The 18,407-nt window shown below is 36.8% G+C and overlaps 1 protein-coding gene across 2 annotated transcripts in view; it reads left to right on the top strand.

The window, feature by feature from the left end:
* Window positions 1-1,298: 1,298 nt before the first annotated feature.
* PHR1 (photolyase 1) overlaps window positions 1,299-18,407 on the top strand; it is a 95,180-nt gene continuing 78,071 nt past the window's right edge. The window contains exons 1-2 of one of the 2 annotated variants that reach the window (XM_089802117.1): window positions 1,299-1,432; window positions 1,580-2,229. In XM_089802117.1, coding sequence (XP_089658243.1) covers window positions 1,819-2,229 — 411 coding nt within the window. In that variant the 5' untranslated portion in view covers window positions 1,299-1,432; window positions 1,580-1,818. Of the gene's footprint in view, window positions 2,230-18,407 lie in introns of both variants that reach the window. The other variant, XM_089802116.1, reaches the window with a different exon arrangement.

Consider the following 18,407-nt stretch of genomic DNA (forward strand, 5'->3'; position numbering starts at 1 on the left):
AAAACTCACATTTTTATAAGAAAAAATGAAATGTATTGAAATATAAAAATATTCTATAAGTAAAACTAATTGTTTAATTTTACACAATTAGAGAAGGTTTACTATTTAATGTTTTGTATTTCCAAATTTTTAATAAAATTAAGTAATTTTTAATTATGAAATAATATCTATATAATTTAATATGTACATTTATAAATAATAAATAGATGTAATACATATAAATTTGATGTCGATGAATAAATATGATGTAATAAATAAGAAATAAAATATAACCATTTAATTTTAATACATAGTTTATAAAAACCTAATAATAATTTAAATATCTTTGAGAATTGAATTATTTCTATTTTGTGGTTATTTCTTTAGTATTTTTTTGATATAAAATATAATTATTAATTTAATATTAAAATATATATTTAAGTTTTAAATGTATTTAAACTAAATGATAAATTGTTTAAATAAAAAATAATAATAATAAAAATACTATAATTTAAAAATTGTAACACTTATCAGTTATACATATTACAAACACTATTATAAAATATAATTAAAAAATAATATTGTTTAATTTATTTTTATAAAAGTAAAATAATAATAATAATTTAACCACTTTTATTAAAAAAATTAGAAATCCAAATACAAAGATATAACATATTGAAATTATGTTAAAAAGACAAAGATATATATATATATATATATATATGAAAGAGTCAAAAATAAACATTAATGTAAAATTAATAATAAATATATTTAAAATAAGAAATTAAAAATATTTAATAGATTGTGATAATTAATATTGATTAGACATGTTGTGTGAGGTGGAAGATAAAATGATTTGAAAAAATAAAATCTTATCAACTTGTCACAAATGTGAAAAAAACAAAATTATAATTAATACATTCATTAATGCAAAATGAAGTTGTTAAGAAAATATTTGTATTTTTTTGTTGAGGAAAATTAATTTTCTCCCCACCAAAAATAGTATGAACCAATAGAATGGATGAAAAATATGATTTATAAAATACTGAAAAATTAGAAAAAGATATAAACATTTGAAATCTCATATAATCTTTTAAATTCTTGAATTTGATTGGTTAGTGTTAATGCATAAGTATTCCTACTTGAAAGGAACTAATAAATGCAAGATTTTAATAATAACTTCAAAATGAAAGCAACCTATGAAAGAGGGGTGGACCTTTAGTTGGAGTATAACCTTCCCTATAGTAACTATGATACAACCTTTAAATAAATGATAAAAAATAAAGAAATAAATATAAAGAAATCATGTCCTACTTATCAAATAAATATAATTTATTCTTTATTCATTTGAAGTTGGTGCCCGTGAATATAGTTAAAATGTATCAGTCGGGGCGCGAGAAGTAGCGTAATGTCTGCAACGTTCCCGCATCTTCAGCCACTCGTTTTGTCCACGGTACTTAGCTTTAACAAAATGTTTAATGGCTCGTATTTGAACAGATCATACAGAATTCTGAATCAATTTTTAAGCTATGCCCGCATCCAATTCTTTCCAGACATTCAATTGTTGCTAACTAAACAAAACTTCAAATTTGAAACAAAGGTGGAACCATTGATGCCATTGCAAATTCAGCTATCAAACTTTACAAGGTGGAGCACTATGCGTTTTTCCGAGGCTCGAGGCGCTTATTTCTGATCAAGTTATTTTCAGAGAATACAATTTCATTCCAGCACCTTTCAAAGGTTTCGCTCCCACGGGTTAGAAAAAATGTTCCTTCCTGTAGCCATCTTGTAGTTCCTTTATCTACTCACAGAGTGCTTAATATTAGGAGAAATCTGGTTATGGCTCCCCTGTTCGTTGCGAAGAGAAAGGGCGAAGAAGAAGAACAAAATAAAAATTCTCCTGCAAAGAAGCTAAAAACCGATGTTGCCGAAAAAAATGTCTTCGAAGGGGAGGTTGCAACCGTGAAGGAAGTTCAGAATGGGAGAATTAGGGTTTTGAAGGACGGCGTAGAGGGAAAAACAGGGCCTGCTGTGTATTGGATGTCGAGGGATCAGCGTTCGAGAGATAACTGGGCCCTTTTACATGCAATTGAGCAGGCTAATAGGGCGGAGGATTCTGTGGTGGTGGTCTTTAATCTGGTTGATGAGTTTTTAGAAGCCAGGGCTCGTCATTTTGGTTTCATGCTGAGAGGGTTACGAGTCGTCGAAGGAAATCTCAAGGCCCTGGGCATTCCGTTTTTCCTGCTCGAGGTGGGTTTATTTTTTCTTTTATAATTTTATTTTTTTCAAATAAATTGTTTATTATAATATCTTAAATGTTGGAATTCATTTAGAGTATATATATTCGTGTGTTGATGGTGGATAAGAGAATGCAATTGGAAAGTCGATATTGAATCAAATTTGGGAACTATTAAGTAAATTTATCATTCATTGAATTGTAGAATTTTTTATTGCTTTTCATGATGCTTTTAGATTTTTTCCATGTTTTTCAATGAGATTATCACGTCCAGTTATTTCATCTACATCATTACTCGTCTTTGTGATTGACTATCATTCATAGAATTGTAATTTTTTTCGCTTTCCATGATATATGCTTTTAGATTTTTTCCATGTTTTCCAATGAGATTATCACGTCCAGCTATTTCATCTATTACTCTTGTCTTTGTGATTGACTTGTTAGATCGATAGTAAGAAATATTTCATCCATTTTGAAAAATCAGCATCTACGTCATTACACTGTCTTTGTGACTAACTTGTTAATTTAGTTAGAAATCTTGTGTCTGTTTTTAAAAATCAACATCTTGTGAGAATGATGATTTTTATTTAAACATGTTTATTGACAATGCATATAATACTCAGGATTAAAGGTTTTTGTATGAGTAATTCATTTTTTATTATTATATATAAATTAATTTATAAAAGGATAAATTTATATATTTCATATAATATTATATCTGAATGTGCTCATGTAAAAATCATCTTGTCTGAGTTATGTTGAGTTTTTGACACACATTCATTAACGAATGCATTAACAATAAATTTATTATTAAGTATAAACTTATTTATGTAAAAAGACAAATTCATCTATTCATATAATTTATATTTGAATGTTAGAATATCTCCTGCTGAAATTGTAATCTTATATTCACTATTGATGTGTAAATCTAAATGCCTAGCTGCTGATTCAGAATTGGAATCTGATTCGGGCACGTGAATCGGATCTGTGGATTCATCAAATTTTGTTTTTCTTCTTATGGTCCGTAAGGATTTGTGTGTGTGTGTGTATACAAAAAATAATAAGAGAACTATACACAATTCTAAAACCAAATCATTTTAATATGAATCTATGAATCTAGTATACTTGATCATTGATCTATTTTCACGATTATAAAGAAAATCAACACACTTACATTGAATTACTGAGTTACTAAATGAAATTATAAAAATTCAAATATTGATCGGTAGACTTTAAAGTTTGCAACATGATTCACTCATAAAAGAGTCAAGACTAAAGTTTTCAATTTTAATCATCAAATGGATTTTCAAGAAAATCCGCATCAGAGGGGTATTGATGAGTTGCAAGTGCCATTTATACATCATCAGAGGAACCCAAACTGGTTCCACTAGTAGTTGAGTGGATTCTGAACTCATAAGCCTCCTCCTTATCATCCACATCAGCCAAAGTGGCTCTAGCAAGATCCCAGATGGTCATATCTAGATCAACAGTCTCGAGTTGTACATCCCAAAGCTTCGCGGGCCCCTACTTGTACTTGGGATCCTTTTGTGACAAGAGGCCTAAGTTGCTGTGAATGAAAACAAGGTCTTATGCTTTTCTTGCAGCCAATCGGTTATGTTTGACTAAGTGGATAAAGGAGTAAGTACTCCATCTCTACTCAGCTACTGAAGAGCTTGCAACCTAGAGAGAAATTAAAAGAATACAAGACTTAAAATAAATTCAAGGAATCAAAAGTGTTAACTTTAAGAAATTAAGTGTTAAATTTTACAAACTTGGGATAGGATCTTTGTAGCAAGAGTTTGGAGGTATGTATAGTCTCATCCATGAAGGTACCACCATCTAAGGTTGAAGGTACGTATATCTTGCTTTGGTCCTCTGTAGCAGTAGGGTGATGATCATTTCCTAAGATGAAGGCAGCAAATTCAGTCCTCACATTCACCCCAATTTCTAGATCTTGGAAGATTTTAGCTAGTGCCTTCTTATACCCATTTGCAATCTCCACATCTCTAAATGGTACCGCCCTACTTGGAAGGCGAAGCACTTTTGCACTATAGTACTTGTGGGATAACATAATACAATTGAACATTATCAAATATCAACAACACAAACATTTGATAATATAAGCACAAACATATGATAAACACTACAGCACCCAGGGGATAGAGCATATGTGAGGAGGTGCAAATGTGCGGTCATCTTGCTCCATCAATGATGAACAATTTCTACCACCTTTTTGTAAAAGGTGTCCTGAGGATCATTCTCCCTCTTCTGTATGACCTGGAATATGAGATATGAATAATAAATATTATTAATGATTATGTCAATTTAAATCTTAGAATCTGGATATCTCTCAAATAAACAATAGTAGAGGAATGTAGAACTTACCATTTTAATCTTTTCCAACATGGTCTCCATGGAATCATAAATATCCATGAGGCATGGCTCATCTGTGTTTGCAAGCGAAGCATTGCCATGATTGGATTGGTGAATTCCAAAACATAATCCACACGACCCCACCAATCATCATCTAGTACCATTGCTTTTCATTTTTTGGGCCCTTGCTGTATAGGAAGTCTTCCAAATGCCCCGTTGGGAGCTAGTGACCATCTGTGCCAATGCATCCTTTACCCTCACAAGTTGTCTCAAGACGATTGTGTGAGGCAAAGCGGCTTTCAGCCACCTAAGAACATGTTAAACTTAAGTTACACATCTAAAATATGCTAATGTAAACAATACAAAAATAATTTTATGTAATCCAAATAATGTATAAATAAAATTTTAAATTTACAAATTTACCTTCAATAATTCCAAGTTTGAGAAAATCTTGAAAATTGCTTGTGACATGTGGTGATTTGTCACGAACATTTGAATCTCTTCAGCCTCCTCATATATTTGTTTCACCTAGTCAATTTGGTTGCCAATTGCTTTCATCACCAAATTGAGAGTGGACGATGCACGATGTCCAAAAGATATGATCATATCTTGACTCTATTAATAACTTGGACAACATTATCAACACCGATTGACTTTATGACATCAATGAGATTGTGGGAAATAAATTTTGCATCTTTGATTTGCCCTTCACAATCAACCGCCTTCAAGAACATTGCCCCCTTGAGGCATACTATAATTACATTGATTAATGGACAGTTTTTACAATCTTTCCATCCATCCGAAATAATAGACACCCATTTGAGCTCAAAAATCTCTTATTGGTTTAAGTTGGGCCTCTACATTTTTTCTCTCATGATGCAATATAGTGGTGCACATTTTTTCATAACTAGTGGCCTTGGTAACCAAAAGGTGCTGCATTTATTGCTTGTGCCATATTTCTCCAATAAGGTGATCTAATTAAATTGAATGAAACCCCATTTACAAATAGACAACATCCAACTTTAGGATCAGAAATATCTCTCAATTGATTTTGAAATGCCCTATATAATGAGCCTCTCTTGTGGGTGTGTGCACTTTGTTCTACAACTTCATCATCCGAAGATGGTATAGGTAAGAAAGGATGTGTTCTAGTACTTGGTTGATTGGGTGGTGATGTTGGTTTACTTTTTTGTTTGCTATAAGCACTTTGTTTTCTTTTTGCAAATGCTCTATCTGCATCTTCTTGCTCTATTGCTAAAGCTGCTATTTGAGCAGCTAACACTCCCTTCTTTCAAGCCCATTACCCTCACCCATGTTAATTTTTTGACCTCAAGGACCCAAAAAATGTGCTTTCACTCAAGTATAGGAGCTTCTATATTGTACATGACAATAATTACACTTCATATGTATGACCCATCCCCAAGACATTGTGTGATTCTTGTTGTGTGTCTCCATAAAGAAGACCCTTATCAATTTTTAATTCTTGCTATCCCTTCCTATCCACTGAGCCTTGAATACTTATTGTATGATTGTTGCAATCTAGAAAAAAATTGAAAGAAAACCATGCTTTAACACTTATACAAAAGCTTGAGTTTTTTTTTATAAGTTTTGAAAAACATGAAATAAATAAATGATCTATGAAAGAACTAAAAAAATGGTTGAATTGCATACCTTAATCACTTCTTGCAAGGTATTTGCAGCTGCACAATCGATCTCCTACGAATCCAATGACTTCATTTCAATCTTACAACAATGAGATCAAAATAGAGAGCATGTGAGGTGAAATGTATGTGGAGGTTGAATAAACGATTGTTTTATGGTTAGGAGGAAAAAAACATTTAAAATGATGTCCGACCCATCATTCTCTGCTTGTGAATCCTCACGGATTTGCGCTTGATCCTCGAGGATTCACTCAGATCCTTGCGGTATTTGCACCAATCCTAGCAAGGTCTGTGCATTTCCCCGTGGATCCGAGCTCCCGATGGATCCACTTGGATCCACAAGGTAAATGCATAGATTCTGCTTGGATTGTGTAATACCCTGATTGGTATTATCTTCAAACTCTTAAGTGAAATCTCAAAAAAATATTGAACAGCAATGCATGGCACTGAATCTAATAATTTTCAACAAAATAACCAGCAATTCATCCAATATAACAGTTTCTATAACCTCAAGCTCACCATCTTATTATATATCAGCAACACAATAACTTATTATCACCATAATCCAACTTTAAAACAATATTACAGTCAGATTGGAAATACTGGACCAAATACAATGTAAGTACGAGTGAGACACTTGAAATGATGCCTCCACCACGATCAGTTTTTGTCCACCATCTTCTGGCTTGTGGGGTTTCGTCCTCCAAGCAGGTTGAAGCTGAAGCTGAAGCTTCCAATTGACTCTCCTAGAGAGATCAATAATCAGATCAAAAACCAAGTAAATATCCAAGCATACTTGCGAAAGAACAAGACTCCCTCTTTTAAAGCTCAACTGTGACTCTTCAGATTCGTATTTCGTCTTTCGTCTTATCTCCTTTGTCACCTTTTCCCCTTCTTTAGTTAAAAGAGATTTTTTAAATAGTAGTAATTTTACTCCAAAGTCACTTTTAATTGTCTTGTAACTGGGACTTGTAATTTTCTAATGTCCCCAAAAAAGGGACATTACAAGCCTCCCTCCTCGAGGTTGCTTGTCCTCAAGCAACTAGTACCAGTATCCCATATGAAATTGTGGGTAGCTTTGTAGCCCAATCTAAAAACAATCTTGCCACATTGCGGAGCAAGGTGTCAAAATGCAATCCATCCATCAACCAAATGCCTGGATCCCATGTTAATCTGTGAAGTATTGCAGCATTGCAGGTTGTGCAACTTTGATCCTAATTGCATCTGGTCTCAAACTGTGTAGAACTACAGCAAAATCCTCAAAATGCCCCATATACATACGGTTGACACCTGGATTCCAAACCATCTTATCAACACAATCTTGGAAAGTGTAATGGATGTCCATCAACCTATCATCGTGGATCGACCAACTGAACAAATAGATCACCCAACCAAAACTGCGAGTATGCATGAAGTTCGACTCATAAGTCCACCATAGATTGCTATCATAAACTAGAGCGATAATATAGAAGACGACGTGGCTGTCACCGTGCCTATTTGTTGGAAGGGTAACCATCTCATAAGGTGTGTGTCATAGGGTGAGGCATCCCCATGAATCAACCCTTGCTAACCTCTAGAGGCTGAATCACATAAAGAAAAATGGTAGAAGGCCAAACATAAAGCTCACTAACAACTGGAGTTTGCATAAAGATAAAATCACCAGCTAGCAAATATATAGCTGTCATCTCATGAAGACTAAGTGAAATGTCTCTACATAATTGGTAGAAGCTATTAGCATACAAAATGGGTAATCTAGGATTATCAGCTTCACCATAAATACCAATACTCAAATCAACATCTCCATCTATGAAATGATCACCATCAAGTGAAATCTTTGAGTTGTTTTCACATGTTTCTTCTCTATCCACATGCCATGGTGTAGATGCATAACTGTTGTTATATAAATATTAGAATTCTCATGGTTGTCTTCATGCTGTTCAATCCACTCATGGTCATCATTGTCAATCTCCTCAACTTCTACATCTGAATGTTGAGCCAAGGTAGAGCGTGCCATATTCAATTCTTGATTAATCTCAACAATCTGATTTTCTGCCTCATGAAATTCTGCCAAGGAAGCCTCTAGGATGCCCTTAGTATTCCTGAACTCATAAGAAAGGGTGTCTACTTCTTCTTCCTTCTTCCTTAGTGCCTCGGAATAGATCACTGCGAGATTGAGAAGATGATCATGATCTGAAGGAAGATGTAGATAGTTTGATTTCATTGTTTTCATTCCTTCCTTAATCACATGCAAATGTGAGAACTCCTCTTTGAATCCCTTTTGTCTTCTTGCTAGTTCTCCCTTCCAAAATTGTTTTTCAACCATCTCATATATGTTGTCAAAATATGAGAGGGCTGTGACAATTTTCCTTTCAGTCATTTTCATTGACTCTCCAAATAAGGTGATCTAACAAGAGTATGAGATAAGTCAAATGGATATGAGGTGGAAGCAATTGTTTCATCATACATGTCTGCATCATCAATGTCATTCTTCGTACCCAGCTGCTTATAGGAACTAGGGACAGGATTATGTTAAAAAAAAACTCATCACACAAGGAATCCATACCTTCTATATTGACTATTAAGTCTGAATTAAAATCAGCATCCACACTCAGATAAGATGGTGAGTTGTCGTCATTAGCTGACAGGTCAAATTCTACCCAGGGGCTATTAATGCAAGCAGCCTTGTAAGGTTCTTGTACATCCAATCTGCCTATCAACAAATGTGTGCCACTAAAAACATCTATCCCATGATCATGTGAAGGTTGTAAATAACTTGTAGTTGGTTGTTCTTTGTCCAAACCACATGTAAATTGGATTTTGACTGGTGAAAACTCTTCATGCAAATTTTTGCACCTATCCTTTGCAAGAAGATCTTGGGCCGATTCATAGTACTTCTTCTTCGCCATATCAGTCTTGTTTTGAAGGTTTGGATGGAAGCCCACATAATCAATAAAAGGTAAGTCTTTCTGAACCATCGATGGGAATTTGTTATATTCTTCATATATGCCAAGTATTTCAACTCTTATATCAGGCTCAAAATTCTGGGATAACTGCTGCTGTAACTTCATAATATCTTTCCTAATATCTCGCAGACCATGTGATCTTCCCCTAGCTAGGTACCCCTAGTCTTTTCCCCAAATTATCAAGATAAATGCTCTTTCAAAATGTAGAAAACTGATGTGCAGAGACCTTTAACAACGCTGCTCAAGTCTGACTAGACTTTTCACTGTTTTTCCCCTTTGATGCATTTTGTCAAATACTTTGTTATGAAGGGGTAATTGTGGTTTTCAGATTTATTCCTGCTAGCTTGTAGGCTTCGATTCTTTGTCCGGAGGCAATTGGGTCTCAAAATTCAAAATATCTATCCTCTGCTTTAATTGAATTGTGTTGTGAGGTTTTCACACATCGCCCCAAAATCTTGGGGACCCCCTTTTTAATCGCCTTTAGGGCCAGTGGAGAAGGTTAGATGTATTTTTCACCCGGTTTCAACTTGATTTTCCAGAGCTATCAGTTCTATCCTTAGGCCGAATAAGTTCAAAATTGATTTCAACTTGGCAGGATAAGATTGTGAATTTTGTACTTAGACGATTTCTTTTGAAAATTTGGATTTGATTGTAAATTTGAATGATTTTCAAATAAGGAAATTTTTCGTTAGACTTAGGTTCTTGGAAAATCTTATTTTTTTTTTTGGTGAAATAGAATTTAATTTTGTAAGATGAAGTTAAATTGCAAAATCGATTTTTACTCTAGAGGCAATTTTATTTTTTGTCATAAAATTTTAATTATTTAGCAAAATCGATTTAGAGGAAAATTGCAAAAATTGGCTTTAATAGATTAAATTTGCCTTGAAAGCTTTTGGTATTTAATGAAATTGGTAAATTAATATTAAGAAATGGCTTTTGGTTAGCCAAAATTCAACTTCAAGGATGTATTAATTAGCAAACCCTCATTAAATAGAAATTTTTAGCATCCCCAAGGCACCATTCAATTTCGTTTTGCAATTTGTGGTTAATTAGCAAATTAAAAGTGCAGTTTTCATTTTAGAAAATTAAAATTTTGGCAAAGTATTTAAAGTGGGCCACTAACTTAGCTTTAATTTTGGTTTTTTTGTCCTCTATAGGACCAAGTCGGCCAGCCTGGGAGGAAGGTGAAAGCTGCTATAAAGGGAGTCCCCTCCCATTTCATTTTCATCAATTCATTTGCTCCTCATGCTTGGGCGAATTTGAAGCAAGGGCAGATTTCCAGACTTGGGCGAAATTGGTGGAAGGCAGTTTTTTAGCGATTTTTGGGCAATTTCTCCATTGTCATTGTTGGGCGATTTGTCTAAGGGCCAGATTTTTTGCGTTTTTGGGGATTTTTGCTCCACTTTGTGGGCTGCGATTTGTGCCCTAGGTGGCAGATTTTACAGATTTTGCTCCTTCTATGCTTGGGCGAATTTTGTGGAAGGGCAGATTTTTTTTTCATGCTTGGGCGAATTTTGTGGGAGCCGAATTTTGTGGGGGCCGAAATTTGTGGAAGACAAAATTCTGATTTTCTAGAGGGGCTGCAATTTTTATATCAGATTTGGGCAATTTTGTTGGGAGAAGAGATACATATGAAAGTTTGATTTTTGCATAGAAGGCAAGTGTTGGATAAGCTTAGAGGCTTTGTTTTCTAATTTGCAAAGGGATTTGTAATTCTTTGATGTCATATCCCGAGTTCCGAAAAGTTGCTGTAAGATTATTAGTTAAGGTGAAAGTCATCATCTAGAGTTGCAAGGAGTGCTTAAGCTGACATCCATTCTTTCGCTCTTTTCTAAGAATTGCACTACTTGGTTCTTCTTGCCTTTTGGTCCACCACTCTACCATCCCGTAATAGGGCGACGAGCATGGAGGATGATAGTGCAAGTAAGAATCCCAAGCGGGCAAACGCTAAGAAAGACAAAGAGGATATGACGCCCAAAACTTCCTTCTTCTCGAAAATGAAGAAAATAACCGATACTAATATCGCTACAGTGGACATGATACGGATGAGGGACAGACTAAAGGAAGGACAATCCCCCTTGGCAAAGAGGATATACAAGAGCGGAATTGTACATGCAGCAGCTTTTCCTCCTACTTTGCCTTGTCCGGAATTGATTATGGAGTGTGCATCTAGATTTGATCTAGACAGTAAATCCATCATTTTTGGCGAAGGGAAGAGAGTGTTGGCCAACATTGGCGAACAAGCAATTGAAGAGACATTTAATATTCCCCAGAGCAAGGGCATGACAGTTGTAATGGTGGATCAGGCGGCCAAATCATTTCAAGGTAACCAAGAGGCCTACTTCTCACATTTAAAGCGGAATTGGATACACGAAGGAAGGAAAGGAGTTAACAAATCAACAAGGCTTACAGTGGCAGATTTCAAGCCGGAATATGGCGATCTCATTGTTCTTCTCAGCCGGATCATGGGCCTAGCTCAAGCTATGCAATTCGAAAACTGGATGTACTTCTTCATTGATGAAATTGAAAAGGGAAAAGGAAAATTTGATTGGGCTAGGATCATAAGTGAAAATTTAGAGTTGCAACTTAGAACAGTTCAAAACCAAAGGCAATTCTACATGGGATCCTATCTGTTTTACTTAATTGCTAGATTGTATGAGAGTTCGGGACTTAGGGCCTTAGGAGAGATTGGTAATGGGCCGGGGCAATATTTGGTGCATGAATGCTATCCGCAGCTTCATTTGCACAATAACAAGGATTACAAGATATTTTGCGATGCATTCGCCATGAAGACAGTAAGGGTATTACAAGGGGCGCCTGCTAAGAGACTTTCATCGGAAGCAGAAGCAAGGATTAAGAAGTTTGGGAGTTGGTTCATCCAATTCCCGCAATTCACATACATTAGAGTGGCAGGAAGTACAGTTTGTCCCAAGAGGCTTCCAAGATACCCGCCCGACAAGGTAGTTTTGATGGAATTGGCTAGGCAGCTTGAGCACTATGATAGAGTAATGAGGAATGAGGGGAAAATAGGCGTTTCCTTCTCAATTATAATTGGCAATGATAGTTGCCCAAATCGGGCCACCTTTGAGGCTGCGGAAAAGGAATTGGAGTGGTATCATCTAGGATGGTACAGAGCAAGGCAAGGATTCGACCCTGTTGGTCTTATCAAGGCATCTCATGGAAGCGAATTTAAGCATGTTCCCACTATAGAGGACTTTTGGGCCAATGCAAAGGATGATTTTCACGTGAGAAAGCTAGCTTTCTCGAGATTGTCGGTGAACATGATGAGAGATATCAGATGGAGAGGCCTTGATATTCCCGATCAATTGGAGGATGATCGTAGTGTGTTGAGAGAAGACTATGAGACAGTAGTTGGAACAGAGTTGAATCCAGTGGATTGGGACGATCATCAGGATCCTTCCTTGGAGGCAGTCACAAGGACAGTAGATTTGCATACCGAGTCGTGGTATAATGCCAAGTTGAGAAAGCTACAAAGACAAAAGGTTCTCCTTACTTATGAGATGATGAAACCGAAGGAAGGTCTAGTAGAATCAATCGGACAGAAGGGTGAAGGAAGTGGCCGGCAATCGGAGACAGTTAGAAATAGCAAGAAGAGGGCTTTGGAGGTAGAGAAAAGCCAAGAACGTTCGGAACCTCCAGCCAAGAGACAGCGGGCAGCGCCGTCAAGGGAGAGTATAACTAAGGCTAGAAGCCAAGAGGTCAATTCGAGTGATAAAGGGGCCGCAGTGGAGGTGAGCTCTGATTCGGAATCAAGTGGCTACAGTGAAAGTACGGAGTACTCCCCTCTCTCGGAGAACCAGCAAGGAAATATGGCAGAAACTAGTAGAGAAGAAGATGGGCCGATTGATATTGAAGAGATAAGTCAGGCGTCTAAGGCCGTTGGTGATTCTTTGTTGGTCGAACCGAATCCGGATTTGGGGAGATGCACTGCACCACTATGGTTAAGGCAAATGCTTATGTCGAGAGGCGAGGTGGTAATGGCTCACGCAGTTGATGATATCCAAGGACTAATAGAAAAGGATGATAGCGAGAACCAAAAACAGATGGCAAATACGGTGGCAAGGGTAATCAGAAGCGACAGTGATGGTCACCGAAGGGTTCAGATTGCTATACCAACAGTCAATAAGGCAGTGGATGAGATTGCAGCCCAGGAGTACGAAATAGTAGAACATAATTTGGGAAGAAATACAGATGAGATGGAATGTGAGGAGGTTCAGGAAGGCATAGCATCAATCAGAGAAAGATTGAGGAAGGCAAACGAAAAGATAGTAAAGTTGGAGGCCGAAAACAAATATTGGAGAGATTGCCAACCAATCCAACAGCTGCATCAGGCAGCCCTTCCTCAAGACAGCGGGAGCAATTCAGAAGAGGTATCAGCTCAGTTACATGAAGTAAGGGGTTGGATCTATGATACAATCCAAGATGGGCGAAATTTCTTGCCCTCCTTCATCTCAACATTCCAGTCATTGGTGACTGTTAGAAACAAATTCAGATTATTTGAAGAGGAATGGAAGAATTTTCTTCCCATCAAGGATTTGGTTATTCCTAGGCTGCAGGCGTTCATTAGGCTACCGGAGGCATATTTGGAAAGAGCCCGGTTGGTTGATGAGAGAGGATTGAGCATAGTTGAATCTTGGTATGTCGCATTGACTACCAGATTTAGAACACTTGAAGAAATTCATGATGAGATTGCACAACACGGCCCAAGCGTCGACACTTCCATTTCGACCATGATGAGCGACGTTGGGGTAGCGCTTGATTTTGAGGGTATTAGAGAGGAGGATGTCAGTGAGACAGGATTTGGATCGAGATTGGATGAGTTAGGAAAGGCTGCCGTCAAAAGGAAACATCTGAACACCCTTTCCTCACTCAATGCTTTTATTGGGTTTGCAAAGGAATATGAGAAGGATCACGAAAGGATACTACAAGCAGCAAACAGCGTGGCAAAGTCAGCAGAACTCCGAGCGAAGCACACAACTTGTCCTCCTATGGAAGAAGTTAACGAAAGGCTAGCTAAGTTCATTGCCTTAGCTAAAAGAACAAAAGAAAAAGGAAGAATTATATTAGAAGATCATCTTATGTAAGCCCAAGTGGCAACTTTCTCTTTCTTCTAGAATAGGACAAGTGTTTGTTTCTGATTGGCCACCATTTTGGTGCCTTCTCATTGGTTGCCATTTTTGCACTTTTTTCATTGGTCCATTGATGAGGTGGCATCTTCTCATTGGCCGATGGGGTGGCAACCCTAATTAGGGTTTTTGGATCCAATCTGGATCGTCGATCTTGTTTTGATCTCTACCATCCATTGTATTTTGGACCTCTATATAAGGCCATTGGCTCTCATTTGTAAAGGAGGGGGGTTGGAGAAATTGTTGCGAAAATAATACCAAAGTGCTCTCTTTTTCATTGCATGTTGACTAAGAACATTGGGTGTTATTGCATGTTTTCTACTTCCACATAGTTAAATTTTCTTTTCAAGTTGAAGCAATTTCATTTCAAGTTGTTAGAGTAAGAGTAAAATAAAATGGATAGTTGCATGGTAGCTTTGGTAGATGTTTGATAGGGGTCAACACTAGGCCACTAGCATCCTAGCGGCTGGTTGGGAGGCTTTGTGTGGTGATCTAGTTTACTTTCCTTTGAAGCGTTGCATCTATGGAGGTAGGGCCGCTGGTTAGCCTTCATTAGATTCGATCCCCGTCCATCTGCTAACCTTCCATTCTTAGGAGTAGGAGTAGTTGAGTAGCCAAATTTCATGCTTAGAAGAGGTTAGTTAGAGAAGTAAACCAAAACATCGGCATTCTCACCTTCCATCGCCATTCACCCTACATTGCCATCATTGCGCCATCAACATCATCTAGCATTCACACCGAACCACCATCTCCATTTTCTCACCAAGATCCAAATTTTTCTCAAACAAGAAAATGTAAGGCCGCCTACGTGATTACCAGCAAATCACATTGATAAAACTGAGCGAGTATCCAACGGTGTAAGGAACATTGGAGTTATACTCATGTCCCATGAGAGATAACTTTTCAAGAGAGGAATTGTGTATTTGATATTCTGTATCAAGCATCCAATTACTAATATGTGATGTAGTGACACAAAACTCGCATCAACAAATTGCAATATAATACACAATTGCACAATTTTTTTCTAAGCAAGACAAATGATTTTGTTAAAACAAGCTTCTCAATCTGACCCCTTTTGGCTACAATATTCAATCTGAAACCTGACCTGTTGCACAACCAACTATTAAGTAACAATTGCTTTGTTGCGCCCAATAGAGTCCCTTAACATTTCTGTCCATAACCACAGTTCCAAGCAATAACTCACACTCTGAGTGCACCTCTTCAATTGTTTCCACGTTACGATGTCTTGCTACATCTGATGTGGTACACCAGGCACAATGCTACAGAGACGCTCCAACAAGGAAACTTTTACTGGTCTGATGATGATGTTTGCATGTGCTAAGCAACCCGGACACCCTTCTTCAAACCCGTCACTGCAAGGGAACTCTAAATAGTTGCAGAGGATATGCTTTGTCAATTTTGTAATATCTCTATTAGCTCAGCGACAATAATCTTAAACTCTCCTATCCATATCAGACCGCTAGTATTGGTTTAATAGTGAAGTCTACTGCCAATATAATATCAACAATTAAATTCCACGACAAGTCTCCTGAAGATTCTTGCAACAGTTATATCTATAGAAGCATTTGCCAGACTTAACTTCCTGGCATTTGACTACTTAAGCTGTAAAAGACGCTCTTCTTCCAGTTTAGTTTCTTCACCAGTATTTTTTGCTTTCTTAAGCTCTTTCCCCAACTTTTTTTTGTTATGGTGTGTTGCCTCTGTCACAGTAACTGCAATTCGATAATCTAGAGCACTGACGTTAATCAACTCCTCTTGCACCTTTTGATGAATTTGGACTCCCACAATCCGAACGTATGTACTCCTTATTTCACCAAAACTAGATGATCTGCTTAGTGTCAAACGTACATACGAAATAGTTGTTTCTGCCCTTCACCTTCTCCCACAGAGATTCTTGTAATGACAGGGGTACTAGTCAAGCCCATTGTCAGATGCAAGACATTTATCACTTCCGAAGATAACAAATATTCACTCTAGACATTTTTCCGATGCACTCTAATGATACGAAGAGACGCTTCTAATTATTACGTTTGAAGCTTACACCAAAACACTAGTGATGTTTATTTCCACTCAGAACTATATGAGAGTCTCTAAGAACATGATAGATATTTATTTGTTTCCCTTTCCAAGACTTCAATGAATTGCCAAGTTTCACCAACTCCTCTTAACGCTTCTGTAGATATTATCTCACCCTCAATAGGTGTGGCTTGGTTACATTCAAAGCCTACTCATTTGTCCTTGCTTGAAATAGATTCAAGGAGAATCCACGTGGCAATCACGTACTCAGGAGTTACACCATCGAAAGAGTCTTCAACCAGGGAAACACTACCAAGGAACTCCTTCCGCAAGCACTCCAACTCACTTACTAACAATGATACCAAGGAAAGATTCATGTTACCAACTCTGTTAGTATCCAAAATTAGTTCAAATATTTGTCTATAATGCATTAGTTTCTTCTCTCATGATGCACGATAATTTGTATATTGGATTCCCGAACTCCAATTCACAAACCAAACAACTCCTGAGTATTTCACCTGTTATCATGCACTCATATGTCCAGTTCTGTTCTATTTGGACACAACACGATAATCGTGAGTAATCCTTCTGCATAAAATCTAATGGTTGGATGAGACAAGCATAGAAAGAGTGTCTCGATGCTTGCTGTGGAAACACAGTCTCTCCTGGATATGAATCACATAATCTCGACTAATGATATAAGCTTGATATGAAATCTCGAGCCATCATTGATGTCTTTGTGTAATGATTTCACTACATTCTCTTCAAAGTCTTAAAAGCTACCTTTACAAATCTTATTGCAAACACGATGGGATTGTATTGGGTCTTCCACTCCAGGAAATGCCTAGAAATTCAGAATGACAACTGTTGCGAATTGTCTACAAGCCTTCTCCTTCCTCAAGCTCCTGCAGATCGACTTCTTCAATCCTCAAACTCCACACAAACTTGTTTGTTCTCAATTCATGTATCCTCCTACAATATTCTCCAGAAAGGAAATCCAATTTCTATCTTTGAGAGTGTCGCAGTAAGGTAGAGAGCCCCGAAACAAAACCGCCGTCATAAATTACTGTCTTGGACTGACCAAAGCATTTTTACAACACTGCAATACGTCTGCCAATATTTAGGATGGGCTCAGAGTGCTTGGTAAATCGATTGCAATATATAATATGCTGTAGCACAAATTCTCTGGCCTGAAACAACACTCCCACTAGCAGATGTCACGACAGAAGGAAATGATTTCTCACCGTATTCTTTTGTGACTATGAGGGATGACTCAGACACTTCAGATTCATCTATCGACAACTTCACCTTTTTAATGGAAATGCGCCATGTTCCCTTCTAGGCCAGGTATTATACCTACCGTGGCCATCGAACCTTGCAATGCTTTCCACAAACGCTTCTGTTTGTGCAATTACTTCACGACAAATTGCTCTTTAGTATTTACAAATAACTTAACACCATGTAAAACTATTTGCAACACAAACATAAATGTGTATCTCCTGTTCATAACACCCAGACAGTCCTCCTTGTTATGATAATAACTCCTTGTTAGTAATGAACATAACTTGTGCATGAATCTTCACAACATAGTCATTACCATCACCAGAATAGTATGAAGCTTTAGGAGGAATAAAGATGTGCATAAGGGGGATACCAATTCATGAGTTAAGATTTTCTATTTTTAGAAGTTGTTTCACACAAATTAATAGTTTGAGCCTTTTGCAGAAAAAATTCTTCCTGAATCTTGGAACCAATACTTTGACACAAACCAAAATTTTTTTTCTGAACCAAATCTGATAAAATTCCTGTTAAATAATTTCCAGCTCTCTAACAATGATGAAATCAATATAGTAAATATGTTCTGATTGAACTCCACAGGATGGCAAAATACTCAGCTTTGATACCGCTGTAATACCTCGACTGGGTATTATCTTCAAACTCTCAAGTAAAATCTCAAAAACATATTGAACAACAATGCATGGAACTGAATCTAACAATTTTCAACAAAATA

Source organism: Cupressus sempervirens, chromosome 9, assembly GCF_028749045.1.
Source record: "Cupressus sempervirens isolate cs-2001-9-10 chromosome 9, ASM2874904v1, whole genome shotgun sequence".
NCBI classification, from domain to species: domain Eukaryota; kingdom Viridiplantae; phylum Streptophyta; class Pinopsida; order Cupressales; family Cupressaceae; genus Cupressus; species Cupressus sempervirens.